The 22,653-nt window shown below is 36.4% G+C and overlaps 1 protein-coding gene across 3 annotated transcripts in view; it reads right to left on the reverse strand.

Moving 5' to 3' along the window:
• The window catches only part of LOC141554161 (KRAB domain-containing protein 5-like), a 30,981-nt gene that overhangs the window by 3,776 nt on the left and 4,552 nt on the right, over positions 1 to 22,653 (reverse strand). For 2 of the 3 annotated variants that reach the window (XM_074285775.1, XM_074285776.1), the window contains exons 2-5: positions 22,501 to 22,586; positions 6,204 to 6,330; positions 5,265 to 5,360; positions 1,273 to 3,559 (exon numbers count right to left, since the gene is read on the reverse strand). In XM_074285775.1, the coding sequence (XP_074141876.1) occupies positions 1,323 to 3,559; positions 5,265 to 5,360; positions 6,204 to 6,330; positions 22,501 to 22,518 (2,478 nt within the window). In that variant the 5' untranslated portion in view covers positions 22,519 to 22,586 and the 3' untranslated portion in view covers positions 1,273 to 1,322. Of the gene's footprint in view, positions 1 to 1,272; positions 3,560 to 5,264; positions 5,361 to 6,203; positions 6,331 to 22,500; positions 22,587 to 22,653 lie in introns of those variants that run through there. The other variant, XM_074285777.1, reaches the window with a different exon arrangement.

Raw genomic sequence — 22,653 nt, forward strand, 5'->3', positions numbered from 1 at the left:
TGTCTGCCCAGGTTGCATGTACCTTTGGAATCTAATGTTTATTGTACAACAAGAAAATGATATTCACACACATGTATTGTATCTAGACTATATTGTAACACATGTAAAATGTATGGGATTGCCTGTCATCGGGGGGAGGGAATAGAGGGAAGGGAGGATAATTTGGAAAAATTGAATACAAGGGATAATATTATAAAATATATATATAATAAAAATTATTAATAAAAAAAAAGAAAAAGAAAATTCCAAATGATGGCTCTAAGAGATGGAAATGACTGAACAGCAACAACAGATCTTTAAGACTGGTTGAACATTTGCTAGTTGTTATAAATGGAAAACATGCTGAAGTCCCTTCTAACAATGAGCTTTTGTGATCTTGTGTCATCATACCTCATTGAAATGGCCAAATCTAATAGGAGATGCATTAAGAAGGTAGAGAGCTTCAGAAGCAGCATTCTGAGATCTGGAAATATAACATGGACTCTGGAAAAAAAAAAACCATCAAAAGTATACCTTTATTAAATTCTCTGGCAAAAACTGGTGTTGATAATACAGATATGAAAGTGAGACAAGTCTTGCCTTAGGGATGATATGAAATATTCAACAAAAGTTAAGTACAGGGTAACCCAAAAGAAAGAGGAAGTGTTTTTGGGAGAGCAGCACAAGAAAATCAGGAAATAAGAAATATCTAGGAGAGTAGGAGGGAGAAGAGAAAAACATTGAGAGAAACAGAGACTGAGATAGTTGAAGTGCACATCATAAAGAATGGCTATTATTACTGAGGTCATTTGGTCCCCATTATTAGAATAGAAAAAAAAAACAAAAACCAACCATCCAATCTTGTTTGCATAGAATGATGTAAAGTTACACTTTACGTAGCTTTGTAATCCATACTGTGTCCAACATCTGAGATTGTCTAGTTAGCATCTTTAAAGTAACTAAGGCCAGACAGTTTTAACACCTCAATCCACTCCCCATATTCTATCTTCTGCTCCTCCTTGTCCCCGGCTATAAAAGATTTTGTTCCCCAAAATGCAATTACTTTGTCAGTAAGACTGCCTAATGTGTTACATTAGCTTGACCCTGTGAAGTTATTCTCATGTAAAAGAAACAGCATTTTAAAACTTCATGTCCAGTAAGATTTTTACTGGATCTCTTAAGTGTTTCTGCTGGTTGAAAACAGTCTCATTCTTTATATGTAGATGACTAACCTCCAGTGTGAATCATCTGATGTTTCTTAAGGTTTGAGCTGTACAAGAAAGTTTTCCCACATTTATTACATTTGAAGAGATTCTCATTTTTTATTAGGTGAATTTTGGACTTCAAGTACAAGTTTCTCCAACATCAGTACATTCAAAGGATTTTCCTCCAGAATGAATTCTTTTGTGTTTATTAAGGTATTCCTTAAGGCTGAAGGCTTTTCCACATTCATTACATGTATAGGGTCTCAATACAGTATGAATTTTCTTATGTCCATTGAGGCCTTCATTACAATTAAAAGCTTTTCCACATTCATTACATGTATAGGGTTTCAATCCTGTATGGATTTTCTTGTGTTTATTAAGGTGTCCCTTAAGCCTGAAGGCTTTTCCACATTCACTACATTTATAGGGTTTCACTCCAGTATGAATTTTCTTATGTCTATTAAGGTGATCCTTAAGGCTGAAGACTTTTCCACATTCATTACATTTATAGGGTTTTACTGCAGTATGAATTTTCTCATGTCTATTAAGGTATTCCTTAAGGCTGAAGACTTTTCCACACTCACTACATTTATAGGGTTTCTCACCAGTATGAATTCTCTCATGTTTCCTAAGATGTCCCTTATGCCTGAAGACTTTTCCACATTCATTACACTTATAGGGCTTCTCCCCAGTATGAATTCCCTCATGTAAAGAAAGGCCTATCTTAAAGTTGAAGCCTTTTCCACATTCATTACATTTATAGCGTTTCTCTTCAGTATGAATTATCTTATGTCTGTTTATGCCTTCATTAGACCGAAAGGCTTTTCCACATTCCTCACATATGTAGGGTTTCACTCCAGTGTGGATATTCTTATGTCTACTAAGGTGGTCCTTAAGGCTGAAGGATTTTTCACACAAATTACAGTTATAGGGTTTCACTCCAGTATGAATTTTCTCATGTGATTTAAGGCCTCTTTTCTCCATGAAGTCTTTTCCACATTCTTTACATTTATAGGGTTTCTCTCCAGTATGAATTTTCTTATGTCTATTAAGACCGCCCATCTGCCTGAAGGCTTTTCCACATTCAGTACAAGTATAGGGTTTCTCCCCAGTATGAATTCGCTCATGTACAGCAAGTTCTTTCTTAGAATTGAAAGCTTTTGCACATTCATTGCATTTAAAAGGTTTCAATCCACTATGAATTTTCATGTGTCTTTTAAGGTATGCCTTATCACTGAAGGGTTTTCCACATTCTTTACATTTATAAGGTTTCTCTCCAGTATCCTTCCCTGTGAAGGCTTTTCCACATTCATTATATTTATAAGATTGCTCTTCAGTATGATTTTTCTTATGTAATTTAAGGCTTCTATTCTGCCTGAAGGCTTTTCCACATTCAGTACATTTATATGGTTTTTCTCCAGTATGAATTCTCTTATGTGAATTAAGGTTTCCCTTAAGGGTGAAGGCTTTTCCACATTCATTACATTTATAAGGTTGCTCTTCAGTATGATGTTTCTTATGTGATTTAAGGCTTCTATTCTGCCTGAAGGCTTTGCCACATTCAGTGCATTTATAAGGTTTTTCTCCAGTATGAATTCTCTTATGTGAATTAAGATTTCCCTTAAGGGTGAAGGTTTTTCCACATTCATTACATTTATAAGGTTTCTCTTCAGTAGGAATTCTCTTATGTTGACCAAGATATTGCCTCTGGTGAAAACCTTTCCTACCTTTGTTACTTTGTTTAAAAGGGTTTTCTTCCTGAAGATTTTTCAAATGAATAGTATGACATGGATTGTAGCTGGAAATCTTCCCACATTTCCCAAATTGATGACATTTCTCTCCACTACAAATTCCTCCATGTTCAGTAAGGCATGAATTGATGTGGAAACTTCTGAGATATTCATTTATTCTGTGAGATTCTCCTTGAGAACACACTCTATGGTAATGATTAAGTTTTGAGTAGTAACTGAAAGTGTGCTTATAATTATTAGATTTACACAGTTTCTTGACCATGGAAATTCTTTTATGTTTAATTAAGTGTGTATACCATTTGAACCCCTTTCCAACTCTACAATGATCATCAAAATATTTTCCTGTAGAAACTCTTTGTTTTGGAAGGGGAACTGAACTGAAACTGAGTTTTCTTCCAAATTGGAAAAAATATGGAACACTGAACTTCTGAGTTTTTCTTTGTTTCACTATTAGCTGACTTTCCAGGTTGTTTGTCTGCCTTTCTAATACAGTGTCGAAATTCCAACCTTCTCCCAATTGGGAATCCCAGAAACCATGCTTTTTGAGTCTCTTTGTGAATGGCTCTCTTGTGGAAATGCATTGCTCTGGAGCTGAAGCCAAGTCATTGGTTTCACATTCTGAATCTGAAAGAAACACAGCAAAGTGTCACCACCCATTACTCACTGTTGTGTGGAAAAGAAAACTGCTTTAGAGTCCATTCAGTCTTCCCCATGAGGAAGAAGGTTGACAAATTTGGACAAAGTAGAAGAATCATGGTCACAAAGGAGTTGAAGGCAAAAAGAGCAGAGGGGAAGGTAGCAGAACTGCTCATGGCCTCTAAAACATTTAAATTTTTTGAGATGAAAACAATAATTCTCAAACCATAGTGAGTTGTATTTCAAGTTGATCTCTGGTAACACTGAAGAAGAGATAGTGATGGAAAATATGATTTTATGAACAAAGAGCTGCTGAGAACATTGAACAGTGAGGTGTGACCACACTGCACAAAGCACTGAAAATGAAGATGAGAAAATTCATCTTTCTAAGTTCAAATTTGGTCTCAGACACTTTCCAGCTGAGGGATCCTGAACTCACTTAATCCTGTTGGCCTTAGTTTCTACATCTGTCACATGAGCTGGAGAAGGAAATGGTAGACTATTCCAGGATCTCTATCAAGAAAACCCCAAACATGGTCACAAAGTGTTGGACAGAACTCAAGTCCTCAATAGAAAAAGAGCATTAAGAGGTGAAGTGAATAATCCAATGTCACACTTAGTAAGTGTTAGAGGCAGGCTCTGAACCCAGGTCTGCTAACTAGGAAACTGGTGCTCTTTATACTCGGTAATACGGCAGACCCTTAGAGTTTTCATGTCCTATGTTCCCATGTTCTGGGAAATTCCCTAAATTTGATGAGATATAGTTGTGACACTTATTAGGGAGGTGACCATGGACAACTTAAAATGCTATGGATTTTCACAGCCCTAATCTATAAAATGGTGACAACACACACACACTGCAAATCAAGCACTAATAAAACACTTGCTAACCGTATCTTAATAATAATAATTACTAAAGTCATTAATGACCTTAAAGGCAATTTTCTTTGGAGCAGGGGAAGCAGAGAACTGATTTTACAAATTCAAGATGGGAATGGCCAAGTAGGACAAGGTATAAATGGCATCTTAAAAGGGTCATTCAGTGAAAAGAATGAGGCACATTGGAAGGCAGATGAAACAGGCAACAGGATGTAGCAATGATTTGTTTTTGAAAATAGAAGTCAGCCCTAATAATACAGGAAAGTTTTCCCTTTATCTCTCAGAAAAGAATCATCAAAGAGAAAAAATAATTTCAGGATTACAGCTTTTTCTGAGACTAGAGAGAAATACAAGGGCAGATTTACCAGAAAACCATTTCTTGACACAAAAGGTGAGGTTACAGGAGGAGTGCAGGATGGACAACCCCAGCTCCTCTCCTCAGGCCTATGGACCTTGAAAGAGAGCTCCAGGCCCAATATTTCCAAGGTAACTCACTCTAATGAGCCAGCCAAGCTCCTGCTGGCAGTGAGTCCTGTCCCTGCCTAGATTTCTAGGTCAGGGGTTTGCAGCTGCATCTGACCCTCTGTAAGCCCCTCTGATAGATTTCTGGGCAGAGATTCATATCTCAGAGGAGTTTGCCATTTTCTTCCCCACATCATGTCACAGAGGAGACCCACAAGGTTAAGGGACTTGTCCAGGGTCTCACTGATAGGAAGTGTCTGAGGTCAGACTGGAACTCAGATCCCTGAGGCTCCTTCAGTCCAGGGCTGGCTCTCCAGGGACTGCACCCCCTGCCCTCCTGGTTATTACTCACCTTCAGAAGTGCATCTGGGGTCTTCTTCCCCTGATAGCCAGGGGGCTTCATGTCTCTCCAGACAAGAAATCACAGTTGGTTTAGTTACTGGAAGCCCTGCTCAAGGAGAAATAAGTGGGAAGTGCTAAGAACACAGAGACACCTCAGAACTCAGTCCTGGTCTCTCTATACAGAAAAAGGACATGTCTAGAAATGCCAGTGGAGAAGCCTCAAAGACCCCTAAAGGAGTTTCCCTCAACAAATGTGAGGGAAGGGACAGAGCCTTTGGTGCAGACACAGGACAGATGGGAGTCACATTCACCCATTCCTAGTCTGCTGGGGCTCTATGGAGAACCTGAAGCATGGCTGAGCAGAGAGTGTGAAAGGAGAGTCTGCAGGGCTGCAGAATGAAGCTGCTAATTTCCAGCTGGACAAAGAAGGACTTTTTGTCTGGGAAGAGTAACAACTGCTCAAAAACAGCCCAAAAGTCTGAATGCATCTGTATATAAAGGTATTTGTGTGACTTTCCCTCCTTGTCCAGTAAATTCAAATTCAGCCAAGCTCCTCAGCCCCCCACGGCCATGGACAGATGGAATGCTCTGACCTTGCAGTGGCTCACATGTGATGCTCTCCCTGCCATCTCTGCAGGTCACTAGGGGATCCTCTCCCAACTCTACTCTTTGCCCTTCAACACTTGCAACCTTATTTACCTTCACAGCTTAGCTAAGATTCTGCCATGTCTAGAATGAGGCTTTTCTTCATCCCCTCTAGCTTCTATTGTCATCCCCTTGGAAATGACTTGTTTTGTACTGACATGTACATACTTGGTGTCTGCTGGATAGAAGGCAGGGCCTGTCTAATTTTTACCTTTCTTCTCTTTGTGACTTTGTGACATAATTCCTGGTTCTTAATCAGAGTTAAATAAATGCAGACTGAATGATTGGAAAAAAATTAGCTTACCAAGAGAGACAAAGTTCTCATAGTTCTCCAGCATCACATCCCTGTACATGTCCTTCTGGCCAGGATCCAAATAGCTCCATTCTTCCTGGGTGAATTCCACAGCAACATCTTGGAATGTCAGGAATTTCTAAAATATGACAGAATCTTAGTGTGAGAAATGAAAGAGACTTCAGAATTCAGCTACTAATGCAAAATGGGGAGGAAGGGAGGGAAACACTTGGAACTCCAAATGTAATCCAAAAATGAAATAAAAAATTTAAAAAGATTATCCTGTAGATTATGATCTTTCCCAAGCCAAAGCCATGCAAAGTTCCTCCCCCCCCCCCCCCCAGTTAGGAGTAGAATGGAATTAGATCCTCTTTTTCTTTCTTTCTTTCTTTTTTTTGTTAAAGCTTTTTATTTTCAAAACATATGCATGGATAATTTTTCAACATTAACCCTTGTGTAACCTTGTATTCCAATTTTTCCTCCCTGCCCCCACACTGTTCCCTGTAGAGGGTAACAGTCAGTGGGGAAACTTTGGGTAAGGTATAAGACCTTTCAGCCCAGAGGGAACCTGCTGACAATGTCTGATTCAGCTCCCCATCTCCTCTAAGGATTCTCGGCCTTCCTGAGAAGTCAGGGGATGATGACCACCTGTGTAGAGATTGAATCACAGTGATAGCAGGTGGCAAACTCCATGTGGTCCCATGTACACAGTGTTGTTTTTATTACATTATATCAAGGGGAAAGCCCTTGAAATAAATGGACTCCATTTTTCCCTTGAGACTCCCGCCTCATCATTTATCTACTAGGAAGGTATATTTTAATCACCCCAATTGTAGGGGCTCTAGAAAGCAGGAGACAATATTTCCCTATATGACAAGTAATCATGATAAAAATGTATGTTAAATCCAATATATGCATACATATTTATACAATTATCTTGCTGCACAAGAAAAATTAGACCAAAAATGGAAAAGAAAATCCAATGCAAGCAAACAACAAAAAGAATGAAAATACTTTATTGTGACCTATCTACACTCAGTTCCCATAGCCCTCTCTCTGTAGATGGCTCTCATCCTCACAAGACCATGGGAACTGGTTTGAATCATCTCATTGTTGAAGAGAGCTACATCCATCAGAACTGATCTTCCTATAATCATCTTATGGCCTTATACAAGGAACTGTTTCTGCTTGCTTCACTCAGCATCAGTTCCTGTAAGTCTCTCCAAGCCTCTCTGAAATCATCCTGCTGGTTGTTTCTTCCAGAACAATAATATTCCATAACATTCATATACTATAATTTATTTATCTCTTCCCCCAACTGATAGGCATCCATTAAGTTTCCAGTTTTTGCCACTACGAAAAGGGCTGCCACAAACATTTTTGCACTTGTGAGTCCCTTTCCCTCTTTTAAGATCTCTTTGGGATATAAGTACAGTAGAAACTTTTTTGGGTCAAAGAATATGCATAGTTTGATAGCTCTTTGGACATAGTTCCAAACTGCTCTCCAGAATGGCTGGATGCATTCACAATTCTACTAAAAATGTATGCGTGTCCCAGTTTTCCCACATACCTTTCAGCATTCTTCATTATCTTTTCCTGACATCTTAGCCAGTCTGAGAGGTGTGTAGTGGTACCTCTGAGTTCAGACCCTCTTTGACCCAATTATGGGAGCATGAAGTCCATCAGCAAATTTTTATCTATATGTACTTGACAAACTACCAATGCACATGTGTTTGAACAGTAGGAGACCTGTCTCAATATGATTTTCCCTACTGAGATGGTCTGGCTGTTTCTGGTTATGTGGCAATGATTCTAATTGAGGAGATTTTGTAATGACTTTGGGCCTAAATACAATAAGCACCTAGAAGAGAATATGATGAGTCAGAAATGCATTTCTTCTATGGGATGTCTTTGGAAATGAAGGACAAAAATTCATTTTATGTAAAAATAAAAAAGCAATTAAATGTATTTTGAGAAAAGATAATCATGGCCTTTTACCCAATAACTTTATTATTGGGAACATGCTTAGAAAGTCTTTTTTGGGTGGAACAACTATTCAATGATAACAGCCTAATTTGATATTGAAAAAATACTGGGACAATGGAAAAGTCTAATCATTAACAAATGGTCTATTATTTGGTATAATGATTGGAATATTGTTATACTATTAAAATTGAAGTAAACCAAGAATATTAAGAAATGTGGAAGTGGAAAAAAGAACAGATCATTGAAACAATAATTTCATCAAAGAGAATGACAATAATGAAAAATCACATCAAATTTATAGGATGGAACCAAGGAATTCTTAGGGGAAAATTTATATCTCTAAGCAATAAAAAAGAATAAGCAACTCAATGAATTGGGCATAAAGAAGAAAAAGCTATAATGAATTTAAAATGCCTAATTACACACCAAATTGAAAATTCTGAATATCCAAGGAAACATTAAAGAAAATAAAGGAATGAAAAACTATTGAATTAATTAATAAACCTAAGAGTTGGGGAAAAAACTAATTAAATAGACAAACTATTTTTTAATTTAATTTAATTTTTTTAAACAAAAGACTATTCCTGATCTCATCTTCTCGGCTAATTAAGAAAAGGATGCAGCTATCAGAATCACGCTGAGCCCCACTAAGCCAGGGACCAGCCAGATGCTTACTGAGCCTACTGAGCCTACTGAAGGCTCCCCAGAGAAGGAGTTGGGCAGCGGCCCTGGCTGACTGCCCCGGGAGCTCGGGATGCCATCCTCAAGCAGGCCCTCCTGCTGACCACAGGGTCTCTCAGGTCCTGGACTACGACTTTCACTACTGCCTGGGCTGTGGGATCTCTGGCTCCTTCACCACCACAGGTTTCCAGGCCACCAGCTTCAGCCCTGAGGGCCACAGATGAACACCAGGACTGAACAGAACCTGGGGTCTGGGGAGGAGAAGCAGGAGAGCCAGGCAGGCCTGAATAAGAGCCATTGTCCAGTGAGGGCCTGCACCATCTTCCAGGGCTACTCTGTGAGTCTCATCAGCCTGGTGACCCAGGGATCATCGACACCTGGAGCGACACAAACAGTGGGTGTTCTGGGGACAACTGTGGGAGGCAGAGAGGAACACCTGACCACACATGGCCCCTGCCTGCCTGGGTGCATTTAGTCTGAAGAGGAAGGACCTGAGACAAAATGCCGGCCATAGGACTGCAGACCTGCTTCTCCTCACTGACAATTACTGCAGCTTTGAGAACTGCTGGCTCCAAATTTTGGGCTAGATGGTTCTGGAGAAAGATCAGGGGAAGGAGCAGAATGGACACCCGAGAATATGACTGCACAAGTGGACAAAGAAATCCTCGATCCTGACTCCATATTATTGAGCACGGAAGAACAACATCCTAGGGCTAAGTCTGGCTCTGGCAGAAGCATTTCTGAGGGATATAATCTTCCGCCACTCATGGAAGAAAGCAGGACTTGTGCTGGACATTGTGCAGGATTTCCAGAACTTTCAGGCCCTCTCTGCCAAGCTCACGGGCCTGATAGTCCTTCGGAAGGCCTGCTGACACACATGGTGTCCATGCCGTGCCCACGAGAACCGAGCCGATTATGTTGTGTACAGCAACACAGGCCAGGAACTGGACGGCACAGACTGGGAACCAAGCCCGGACCTCGCCGTGTCTCCGGGGTGAGATCAGAATGGAATGGAAGCTGTTAAGGGCTATGCTGATGTTGTCTTCCCTCTGCTTGTGACAAGACTTTGGCCTAGAAAATCAGCAGCTTGAGTCCAGAGAGAAATGATGAGAACAACTGGGTCTAACAAGGACCTGGAAGCTGGGGTTCTGGATTCTGTTTGTTGTTTCCCATTTACTTCCCAGAAACCCCACCCTTCATAGTGCTCTGGCCAAGGACAGCAAATACCTGGACCTGAGACAAAGGTCTCTTTATGTTGCAGGTGATGCTACACATTCATAAAGCCAATGAACTCCATGCATCGTACCCCCCCGCCAAAAAAAAGAAAGAAAGAAAGAAAGAAAGAAAGAAAGAAAGAACAATTTACAGTATGAAAAATGAATAGGCTGAATTAAAAATCTCTTGGGTAAATTTAACAATAAATAGGAGATATATTACCAAAATTTATGCCAGTGAATCTGAATGAAATGGACAAATATTTATAAAAATATAAATTTCCCAGATTAATGGAAGAAGAAATAAAATATATAATCCTATTTGAGAAGAGCCTGAACAATCCATTAGTGAACTTTCTAAGGATCAAATGCATTCACAGGTGAATATTACTAGTTTGGAGAACAATTAACTCCAATGCTATATAATTATTTGGGAAAATATGCAATGAAGAAATCCTACAAAATTCCTTTTATGACACAAATATGCTATGGGGGTTTCTACCATAGGAAGAACCAGCATTGAGAAAGATAACTACAAACTAATTTCCAACATTCCAGTGTAAAACAAACAGTGTAAAAGTTTTAAATAAAATATTAGGATGTTGTAGAAATTTAACATAAGGATAATATACTATGACAAGTTGGAATTTATACCAGAAATACAATGTTGATTCAAGATTAGACAAATTTCAACATAATTGATCATGTCAAAAGAAACCAACAAAACCAAACAAACCAGAAGAAATCATAGGATTCTCTCAATGGATGCAGAAAAAGCTTTTGACAAAATAAATCACCCATTCCTATTAAAAACACTAGAATGAATGGGAATAAATGGAACTTTCCTTACAATGAGAAGCATTATCTGCCTAAAATCATCAGAAAGCATTATCTATAATGAAAATAACCTAGATGCTTTTCCAATAAGATCAGGATGAAGCAAAGATACCCATTATTTCTACAACTATATAGGAAATCGGGAATACGAGAAGAAAAAGAAATTGGAGGAATTAGCATGAGCATGAAGGAAACAAAACGATCACTCTTTGCACAAGATATGATGGTATATATATTTTTTAATTAAAGCTTTTTATTTTTCAAAACATATGTGTAGACAATTCTTCAACATTAGTCCTTGCAAAACCCTATGCTACAATTCCGGTCCTCTTCTCCTGCGCCCTCCCCTAGATGGGAAGTAGTCCAATATATGTTAAACATGGTAGAAATAAATGTTAAATCCAATATATGCATATATATTTATACAATTATCATGCCATACAAGAGAAAAAGTGAAGCAAAATAAAATACAAGCAAACAAAATGCTGTCTTGTAAACCACATTGAGTTCCCATGGTCCTCTTTCTGGATGTAGATGTCTCTCTTCATCACTGAACAATTGGTACTGGTTTGACTCAAATGATAGTATAGAGAATCAACTAAAAAACTACTTGAAATAGTTAACCACTTTAGCAGCACTTCAAGATATAAAATCAACCCACAGAAATCCTCAGCATTTCTATATATTGCCAAGAAAGAGCAATAACAATAGATAGAGAAATTCCACTTAAAAATAACAAAAGACAATATAAATACTTGGGAATCTACCTGCCAAGACACACCTAGAAACTAGATGAATCCAATTACAAAACACCTTTCACACAAAAAAAGGTGAGATCCAAACAACTGGAAAAGTATTAATTGCTCATGGGTAAGCTGAGCCATTATATATAAAAAAAGACAATTCTGTCTGAATTAACTTAACTGTTCATTGCTATATATGCCTATCAAATTAGCAAAAAACTATTTCCTATGCCTAGAAAAACACAATAAAATTCACCTGAAAGAATCTGAAAGAAATCAAAGAAATTAATTTTTGAAAAAGCAAAGGAAGGTGGCCTATCCATACGAGATCTCAAACTGTCTTATAAACAGGCAATCATCAGAACTATTTGGTACTGGCTATAAAACTGATTAGCCAGAATAGGTCAGGAGATTCAATTTCATATACAAGATTCAAGAAGTCAATGACCCTAGTAATCTAGTGTTTGATAAACTCCCAGCTCCCATCTCTGGGATAAGAATTCACTACCCAACAAAAATCTTAGGGAAAACTGGAAAACAACGTGATAGAAAGTGGATAAAGATCAACAGCGTACACTGTGTACCAATGTAAGGTCAAAATGTGCGTGTGATTTAGATACAAAGGGTAATACCAGGAAAGCAAAGAAAGTTGACCTATAAGATCTATGGAAAAGTGAAGAATTTTTGACCAAACAAAAGCAAGATGGCATTATAAGATGTAAAATGGATAATTTTTGATTATGCCAAATTCAAAAAAGTTTTGCACAACCAAATCAATGCAACCAAGAATAGAAGGAAAAAAAAACTGGGGAGAATTTCTACAGTAAGTATTATAGATAAAGGTCTCATTTCTCAAATACACAGGAAACTGAGCAAAATTTATAAGAATACAGGTCATTCCCTAAGAGATAATGAATAGAAAAAAGGAAAAAAGAGGCTGTTTTCAGATGAAAAAATGAGAGCTATAGATTCTCATATGAAAGAAAAAAAAAAAAAGTCTTAAATCACTATAGATTAGACTGGTCCTCAAACTTTTTAAATAGGGGGCCAGTTCACTGTCCCTCAGACTATTGAAGGGCTGGATTGTAGAAAAAACAAAAGCTCACACTCTGTCTCCGCCCCCAGCCCATTTGCCATAACCCGGCGGGCTGCATAAACGTCCTCAGCCCGCTGCCAGCAGGCCATAGTTTGAGAACCCCTGGAAAAATGAAAATCAAAATAACTCTGAGATACCATGTCACACCTATCAAACTGGCTGGCACAAAAGTAGAATGATCAGTGTTGGAGAGGAGTGGGGGAAAATTGGAAAAGTCAAGCACTGTTGGAATTGTGAACTAATCCAACAATTTTGCAGGGCAACTTGGAATTATTCAAACTATGTATATCCTTTCACCAAAATCACTATTAGATCTGTATCCCAAAGAGATAAAGGTAAAAGGATAAATATTTTCAAAAATATTTAGAGCAACAACTTGGCAAAAATTGAAAACTGAGAAGATGACCATCAGTTGGAGAAGGGCTGAATAAATTGTGGTATATGAATGTGTTGGATTACAACTGTTCTATAAGAACTAGTGAGCAGGCAGATTTCAGAAAAAGCTGGAAAGACTTATACGAACTGATGCTCAGTGAAGTGAGCAAAACCAGGAGAACACTGTGCACAGTACTAGCAACATTGTGCAGATGATCAACTATGATAGATATACCTCTTCTCAGCAACGCAGTGATCCAATTTTCCAACAGACTTGGGATGAAATATGTCATCCACATTCAAAGAAAGAACTATGAGGATTGAATGCAGATCAAAGCACACTACTTTTACTTTTGTTGATGCTTTTTTTCTCATGGTTTTTTCCTTTTGCTTGGATTTTTCTTTCACAACATGAAAAATATAGAAATATGTTTAAAATGATTGTACAGGTAAAACCTATATCAAATTGATTACTATCTTAGGGAGGGGTTAGGGAAGGACTAGAGAAAAATATAGAACTTAAAATCTTACAAAAAATTAATGCTATAATTTAACTTTACATATAATTTAAAAAGAAAAGATCAAAAAGAGAAAAATGGGAAGATTTATAGGAAGCTATATAAAAGGAACAATACTGAAATAAAATAGAATTTGACAAAGACAAAATGAAAGCCAACAAATATAGTAATGATTTGGGGATAACAAAAAAGTAAAAGAAACATGGAGAAATCAGCTAGTAGTTTGTTATGAATGTTAAATTTTGAATTTTTATTTATAAAATGTAAACACTGTGAAATTAGTTTATTTGCCTATGATGAATATAAGTGAGCAAGATGCTATCCTATTTTTAGGTATCTTTTCTACCTGCCATGGAATATTAACAAAATTGGGAAAATATTATTAATATATTATTATATATTTTATATTATATATTGCTAATATATCATATAATATAGGATAAAATATTATTAAAAATAGTTTAAGCAACTTTAAAGAAAAAGGCTGGCACATGGTAGACACTGCATAAATCATTATGATTAGCATGAAAATGTCAAGGGTAATAAGATAAATGACTTGCTATGAATTGATAAGTTTGAAAGGTCTATTAGCGAGTTTACATGTTTACTAATGTTTATTACATGTTTATTAATGTTTTAAATACAAGAAAGCTAAGAAAAATAGGTAAGGTGAATTTCTTTTTCTTTTCAATTTGAATACTGTTTCATTATAAATACATCTATTATGGGATTGTTGGAGTACATTTTTTTAAAAACAGAAAATAATAATAGTAAATGATTAACTATTGGGAGAAAAACATGGTAAAATCTTTTTAGGAAACAAAATCAATGCAGCTAAGATTAGAAGGGAAGCAGAAAGCTGGGAAAAAAAATTTTACAGCCAGTGTTTCTGATAAAAGCCTCATTTCTAAAATATATAACTGAGTGAACTTTATAATACAAGTCATTCCCAATTGATAAAGGGTCAAAGGATATGAACAATTTTCCATTCATGCCTATCAGATTGGCTAAACTGATAAGAAAAGATAATGATGAATGTTGGAGGAGCTGTGGGAAAACTGGGACACTGATGCATTGTTGATGGAGTTCAGAAATGATCCAACCATTCTAGAGGGCAATTTGGAACTATGCTCAAAGAGCTATATAACACTGTGCACACCCTTTGATCAAGTAGTGCCACCAGTGGGTCTATATCCCAAAGAAATAATAAAAAATAGAAAAGGATTCACATGGGCAAAAATGTTCATAGCAGCCCTCTTTGTGATGGGGAAGAATGGCCCATAAATTCGGAAATGGCTGAATAGGTTATGGTATATGAAAGTAATGGAATACTATTGGTTTATAAAAAATGACAAATTGGCTGAGTTTAGAAAAGTCTGGAAAGATTTACAAAACTGATGCTGAGTGAAACAAGCAGAACTAGGAAAAACATACACAGCAACAAGACTGCAATCATCAGCTATGACAGACTTAGTTCTCCTCAGCAATTCATTGATCCAAGGAAATCCCAAGAAACTTTGGATGGAAAACGTCATCTGCGTTCACAGAGAGAACTATGGAGATTGAATGCAAATCAACACATTCTATGTTCACTTTTTTAGTTTTTCCTTTTGTTCTAATTTTTCTCTCCCATCATGATTCATATGAAAATATTTTTAAATGAATGTACATTTATAACCAAAAGAAGCAAAATATTATTTCACATGTAACTGGGGAAAATGAGGGGAAAAAATACTCTTCGGAAATCTTTGTCTTTGAGGTTCCTTGAAATAAGCTCTATCTACAAGAGTATCATAAAACTTTGCAGCTTTGCCATTTAAGGAACTAAGGCCTATCCTATCTAAAATGAAGAAATAATATTTTTGAATAGTAAAGTAGATGTCATATGGGATCATTTGGATACTCCTTTACCTTTTAATGCTGTGACTGAATTAGCTGTTCACTGTGCTTGAACTAGTAGTGAAGTAGAAATAGCAATGCAGGTCTCCTGGGGCTGGGTGACTGAAGATGGCACTCCCTCCCTTCCAGAAGTTCCACCACCAGTTATATGTTCTTGATGTATAAAGAGGTATTACTGTGTTACATATGGGATCTAATTAGGCAAAAGTGAACCAACTTCAGACATCATTTCAGTGGCCACCTCTGTGATAACCACTTGTCCAACTTGGGCAATTTTGAATCAGCTTCCTTTCAAGTCACATTGCTACCTTGTACCCCTCTCTGAGTACTTGCAGAAGATTATGATTGTTCCCAAGGCAGTTCTTGACCAAGATTAAACTATTCTCTGGTTCTAAAAGTCACAGTCCCCTCGGATACCATAGCTTTTGCTAGGGAAACTGTGCCCAGGCAGGACCCCTTTGTCTACTTTGACTCTCATCTCAGTCTGATCCCATATCTATTCTAGAAATGGTCTCTCTTTGACTTTATCTGCAAATCAAAGAGGGTGGGGGAAATGAATGAATGATAGTTTAAAAATATTTCTAGATGAGATTTTGAGGCTAATATATAAGATAAACATTACTTATCTAGCCCTAATGTAAAATTATTGAAATTTTGCTGTTTGTTTGCATTTTTGTTTTTCTTCCCAGGTTATTTTTACCTTCTGCATCCAATTCTTCTGGTGCAACAAGAAATGCGATTATGCACACATATATTCTATCTAGGAGATATTATAACATATTTAACATGTATGGGAATGCCTGCCATCTAGGGGAGGGGGTGGAGGGAAGGAGGGGAAAATTTGGAACAGAAGTGAGTGCAAGGGATAATGTTGTAAAAAAAAATTACCCATGCATATGTTCTGTCAAAAAAAAAAGTTATAATTATAAAATTAATTTTTAAAAAGTAAAAAATAAATGAATGAGTGAACACAATTTTTAAAAATAAAATAAAAATTAAAAAAAAAAAAAAAGAAATTTTGCTATTTGAGAAAGAGTTTCTTAGGACTTCAATTTCCTGCTATTCTGATGTCTCTCTCTGGGAAAGTCAATAGAACTTCCTTGCAAAGCTGAAGATGAGATTCCCTTGGCCTCTCCCATCTTGGTGAATATGAATTTCACCACCTGGCTAATTCTGAACCTGGCCTGGATATCCTGTCATGCAATTGGCTGCTTATGGTTCATACCTGAAACCAAAGAGAACTAACACTGCTGTGTCCCTGCCTTTCTTCTCACATAGCAAATCCCTTATCAATAAGGGCAAGCATAAAAAAAAAAAAAAAAAAAAAAAAAAAAAAAAAGATGAACCCTATAATTATACATGCTACTATAGTAATGGATCACTTTGAATTGTCATTTGAATCACAGATAACATAGTTGTGAAGCCTTACAATTGGTGGGTTATTTAGTTTATAAGATGCCACACTATTACATTCTTTCATTATGATAACATGTTTAGTAGGAGACCTGACATAATTTCCAAAATTGGATTAAGAATTTATATATAGGGGGCAGCTAGGTGGCGCAGTGGACACAGCAACAGCCCTGGAGACAGGAGGACCTTAGTTCAAATTTGACCTCAGATACCTAACACCTTCCGGCTGTATGACCGTGGGCAAGTCACTTAACCCCAAATGCCTCAGCAAAAATTAATAATAACAATAATAATAATAATAATAAACATGTATCTACTTGTTCAGTGCCATACCAATCTAACTCCCAGGAAATTATTTTGCAGAACTAGAAAAAAAAATAACAAAGTTCATGTTGAAGAAGAAAAGGTCAAGAATTTCAAGAGAATTAATGAAAAAAAAATTAAATAAAAGTGGCCTATCTGTACCAGACCTAACACTATATTATAAAGCAGAAGTCATCAAAACCATTTGATACTCGCTAAGAAACAGAGTTGCTGATCAGTGGAAAAGGTTAGGTTCACAGTATAAAATAGTCAATGACCATAGTAATCTAATGTTTGACAAACCCAAAACCCCAGCTTTCAGGATAAGAATTCACTGTTTGACAAAAACTGCTGGAAAAATTGGAAACTAGCATGGCAGAAAGCAGGCACTGATCCACACCTAACACCCTATACCAAGTTAAGGTCAAAATGGGTTCATGGTTTAAGACATAAAAAGTGATATTATAAGCAAATTAGAAAAACAAAGGATAATTTACCTCTCAGACCTGTGGAGAAGGAATTTGTGGCAAAAGAGGAACTGAAGTACATTACTGAATACAAAATGGATAATTTTTCTTATATTAAGTTACAAAGTTTTTGTACAAACAAAACTAATGCAGACAAGATTAGGCAATAAACTAGGAAAACATTTTTACATTCAAGGCTTGTGATAAAGGCCTAATTTCTAAAATACATAGAGAACTGATTCCAATTCATAAGAATTCAAGCCACTCTTGATAAATGGTCAAAGGATATGAACAGACAATTTTCAGATGAAGAAACTGAAAATCATTTCTAGCCACATGAAAAGGTGCTCTAAATAATTATTGATCAGAGAAATGCAAATTAATACAACTCTGAGGTACTATTACACACCTCTCAGATTGGCTAAGATGACAGGAAAAGACAATAATGAATGTTGGAAGGAATGTAAAAAAAACTAGGACACTAATAAATTGTTGATGGAGTTGTGAACTGATCCAACCATTCTGGAGAGCAATATGGAACTATATTCAAGGGGCTATCAAACTGTGCATACCCTTTGATCCAGCAGTATTACTACTGGGCTTATATCCCAGAGATCTTAAAGGAGGGAAATGGACCTGTATATGCAAAAATGTTTGTGGCAGCCCTTTTTGTAGTGGCGAGAAACTGAAGTGACTACCTATCAATTGGAGAATGGCTGAGTAAATTGTGGTATATGAATGTTATGGAATATTATTTTTTATTATAGCTTTTTATTGACAAAACATATGCATGGGTAATTTTTCAACACTGACCCTTACAAAAACTTCTGTTCCAACTTTTCCCCTTCTTCTCGCCACTCCCTCCCCTAGATGGCAAATAGTCCTATACATGTTAAATATGTTAAAGTATATATTAAATACAATATATATATATATATACATATATATACACATATTTATACAGTTATCTTGCTGCACAAGAAAAATTGGATTTAGAAAGAAGGTAAAAATAACCTGGGAAGAAAAACAGAAATGCAAGCAAACAATAACAGAAAGAGTGTAAATGCTAAGTTGTGGTCCAGATTCATTTCCCAGAGTTCTTTCACTGGGTGTAGCTGGTTCTATTCATTACTGATTAATTGGAAATTATTTGGATCCTCTCATTGTTGAAGAGAGCCACATCCATCAGAATTGATCCTCATATAGTATTGTTGAAGTATATAATGATCTCTTGGTCCTGCTCATTTCACTCAGCATCAGTTGAGTGGTATCTTGGAGTTGTCTTAATTTGCATTTCTCTAATCAATAATGATTTGGGACACCTTTTCATATGACTAGAAATAGTTTCAATTTTGTCATCTGAAAATTGTCTGTTCATATCCTTTGACCATTTATCAATTGGAGAATGGCTTGATTTCTTATAAATTAGAGTCAATTCTCTATATATTTTGGAAATGAGGCCTTTATCAGAACTTTTAATTGTAAAGATGTTTTCCCAGTTTATTGCTTCCCTTCTAATCTTGTCTGCATTAGTTTTGTTTGTACAAAAGCTTTTTAACTTTATATAATCAAAATTTTCTATTTTGTGATGAATATTGCTCTCTAGTTCTTCTTTGGTCACAAATTACTTCCTCTTCCACAGGTCTGAGAGGTAAACTATCCTATGTTCCTCTAATTTATTTATAATCTCATTCTTTATGCCTAAATCATGAACCCATTTAGATTTTATCTTTGTTTACAGTGTTAAGTGTGGGTCAATGCTTAGTTTCTGACATACTAATTTCCAGTTTTCCCAGGAGTTTTTGTCAAATAGTGACTTCTTATCCAAACAGTTGGAGTTTGGGGGTTTATCAAACACTAGACTGTTATAGTTATTGACTATTTTGTCCTGTGAACTTAACCTATTCCACTGATCAACTAGTCTATTTCTTAGCCAATACCAAATGATTTGGGTGACTACAGCTTTATAATATAGTTTTAGACCACGTACAGCTAGGCCACCTTCATTTCTTTTTTTCATTAGTTCTATTGAAATTCTTGACTTTTTGTTCTTCCAGATGAATTTTTTTGTTATTTTTTTCTAAGTCATTAAAATAGTTTCTTGGGAGTCTGATTGGTATAGCACTAAATAAATAGATTAGTTTAAGTAGTATTGTCATCTTTATTATATTCGCTCCTATCCAAGAGCACTTAATATTTTTCCAATTGTTTAGATCTGACTTTGTGTGGAAAATGTTTTGTAGTTTTGCTCCTTTGGCATGTAGATTCCTAAATATTTTATACTATCGATAATTATTTTAAATGTAATTTCTCTTTGTATCTCTTGCTGTTGGATTTTGTTAGTGTTGTGTAAAGGAATATTATTGTTCTGTAAGAAATGACCAGCAGGATGATTTCAGAGAGGCCTGGAGAGACTTACATGAACTAATGTTAATGAAATGAGCAGAACCAGGAGATCATTATACACGGCAACAAGAAGGCTGTAGGATGATTAATTCTGGAGGACTTGGCTCTCTTCAACAATGAGATGATTCAGGCCAGTTCCAATGCTCTTATGATGGATAAAGCCATCTACACCCAGAGAGAAGACTGTGGGAACTGAGTGTGGATCACAACATAGCATTTTCACTCTTTTTGTTGTTGTTTGCTTGCATTTGATTTTCTTTCTAAGTTTTGATCTGATTTTTCTTGTGCAGCAAGATAATTGTATAAACATTTATGTGTAATGCCCAGACTAGCTCCCTGGAGGCCTCAGGATTAGTCAGAGTCAGGATTAATCAAAGTTATTGGTCTTTAGAGGAGAAGTGAAGGAGGCAGGCAAGCTGCCACAAGACTTGCCAAAGATGTATCCTTGATTCTGGAGTCTGGAGTCTCCAACTTCTCTACTTGTCCTGCAGCCAAGTGACCCTGACCTCTCTCCCCTCAGCTCTCCAATCCTTGCCTCCAATTATCTCATCACCAAACATTCAGCAAGCACCAATAGTGAAGAAAGCCATCACATCACCATCTCATCTAAATATGTATATAGAGCCATTATCTTATATCGAATAAGTAATTAGCCTTAAATGTTCTGCTGTCTGATTCAAGCATACTTTTTCAGAGTTTCAGCACTCTACATTTATGCATATTTTTACCATGTTTAACATATATTGGATTATTTGTCACCTAGGGGAGGGAGTGGGAGAAAGGAAGGAAAATTTGGAACACAAGGTTTTGCAAGGATTAATGTTGAAAAATTATCCATGCATTTGTTTTGAAAATAAAAAACTTTAATTAAAAAAAAAAGAATTGTGCTCAGAAAAAAAAGAAAGAAAATAAAAAACTTTAATTAAAAAAAAAAGAATTTAGATGTAAAAATTATCTATTTAAGTATTAATAGACACAAAAATTCATTTTCCAATTCAGGCCCTCAATGGAAAAATTAAGTCTCCCAAATTTTAGTTGAATTGTATATTTTTAATGAACTAATTCCTCTTTTAGCTGTATTTTATATTAAATTTGAGTTGAGTCTTAGCATCTTAGACACAGATCTAGAAGCAAGAAGTCTCCTTAGAGCTTATCTAAGAACATGTTTTGGAAATATAAAATTAAATACTTTGAATTTTTTTCATCTACATAAAGGAAATATAAGCTTTAATAACTGAATCTACCTAAAACTATGAAGCAATGATTATTTCAAACTTCTTATTAGAACTCATGGGATGGTAATCAATATGATTCCAGTATGTTTGTAGATATGATCATCAAGGAATTCTATTAGGTCAATGATCCATGATACCAACAACTCTATGGGATCGACATCCATGAATTACAGGTGGAAGACTCAAGGGGAAGGCTGGGATAACTATTTTTGGCATGAGCTGAGGCAGGACTCTCCTGACTTGATTTCCTAGGAAATGGAAAATATTCCATCCTTTAAGCCCAGCTTAATAAAACTGGCTAGTCGGATGACTCTAGCTGAGAACTGATATGAAGTGAAGAAAGTAAGGAAGCTCCCTTATATTTCTCTCTATATATAAGGTCACTATTTTCTTTCTCTAGCAAATTTCTATAATCATGGCAGGTTAACAATATAAGTACAATACTAAATCTTTTTTCAAAGGTTAATACTGGAACATATCTGAGCTATTACAATAAGACACAGGCATAAAGTTTGAGCTGTTTAGCCTAAAATTTTAGTCCTTCACAAAATAAATGTGAATTGGATATTGATGGAATAGTTTGTGGGATCAAATTGTTGCTGTATTAATAATTTAGCAGAAACATCTTTAGTTTTACTTTTAAATTTAAAAAAGATATAGAACCTTGTGTTACCTAAATAGGGAAGAAAAAAAAAAAAAAAGCTTATTTCAGTTTATTACCACCACCTGACAGTTGAATAGGTCTTGAAAGGCAAATCCGTTTGTACACTGTCTTGAAATTGACAACTCAATGCATTTATCCATTCCATCCCAGAAAGGATTATCCTGGAGTCAGAACCAGGAAGACTTGGCCAGTCAATGGACACTATAGGAGTGGATGATTCCAAAGTTGGAATTCCAAGATTCTAGTGACTTTGAAAGAAAGATGGCGTCCTGCAAAGAAACAAGAAGTCTGGAGGAATGGCAGGTGGGGGATGGAGGGAAGATGAATTCCATTTTGGACATGTTTTATTTGGGATAGCCAGGTGGACATGTCTAGCAAATAAACTGTGACACAAGGGGACCAGGAGACAAGTTAGGTCTGGCAGGTCATTCTTCCCTTACTTTTCCAACCTTGTCACATCTGTACTTCTTACCTTTCTCTTGAAGGTCATGGCCCCCCCAAAATCATTCCTTCTCCAGAGTTTCCTTGAAATTCTGACCTTTCCCAAGTCTTGTCTCCCTAGAAAGATGGAAGAGTTATCTTAGAATGGATTCTTGCTTCTCAGGGTGTAAGGTTAATCTAGATT

The sequence above is a fragment of the Sminthopsis crassicaudata genome, chromosome 2 (genome assembly GCF_048593235.1).
Source record: "Sminthopsis crassicaudata isolate SCR6 chromosome 2, ASM4859323v1, whole genome shotgun sequence".
In the NCBI taxonomy this organism is placed as follows: domain Eukaryota; kingdom Metazoa; phylum Chordata; class Mammalia; order Dasyuromorphia; family Dasyuridae; genus Sminthopsis; species Sminthopsis crassicaudata.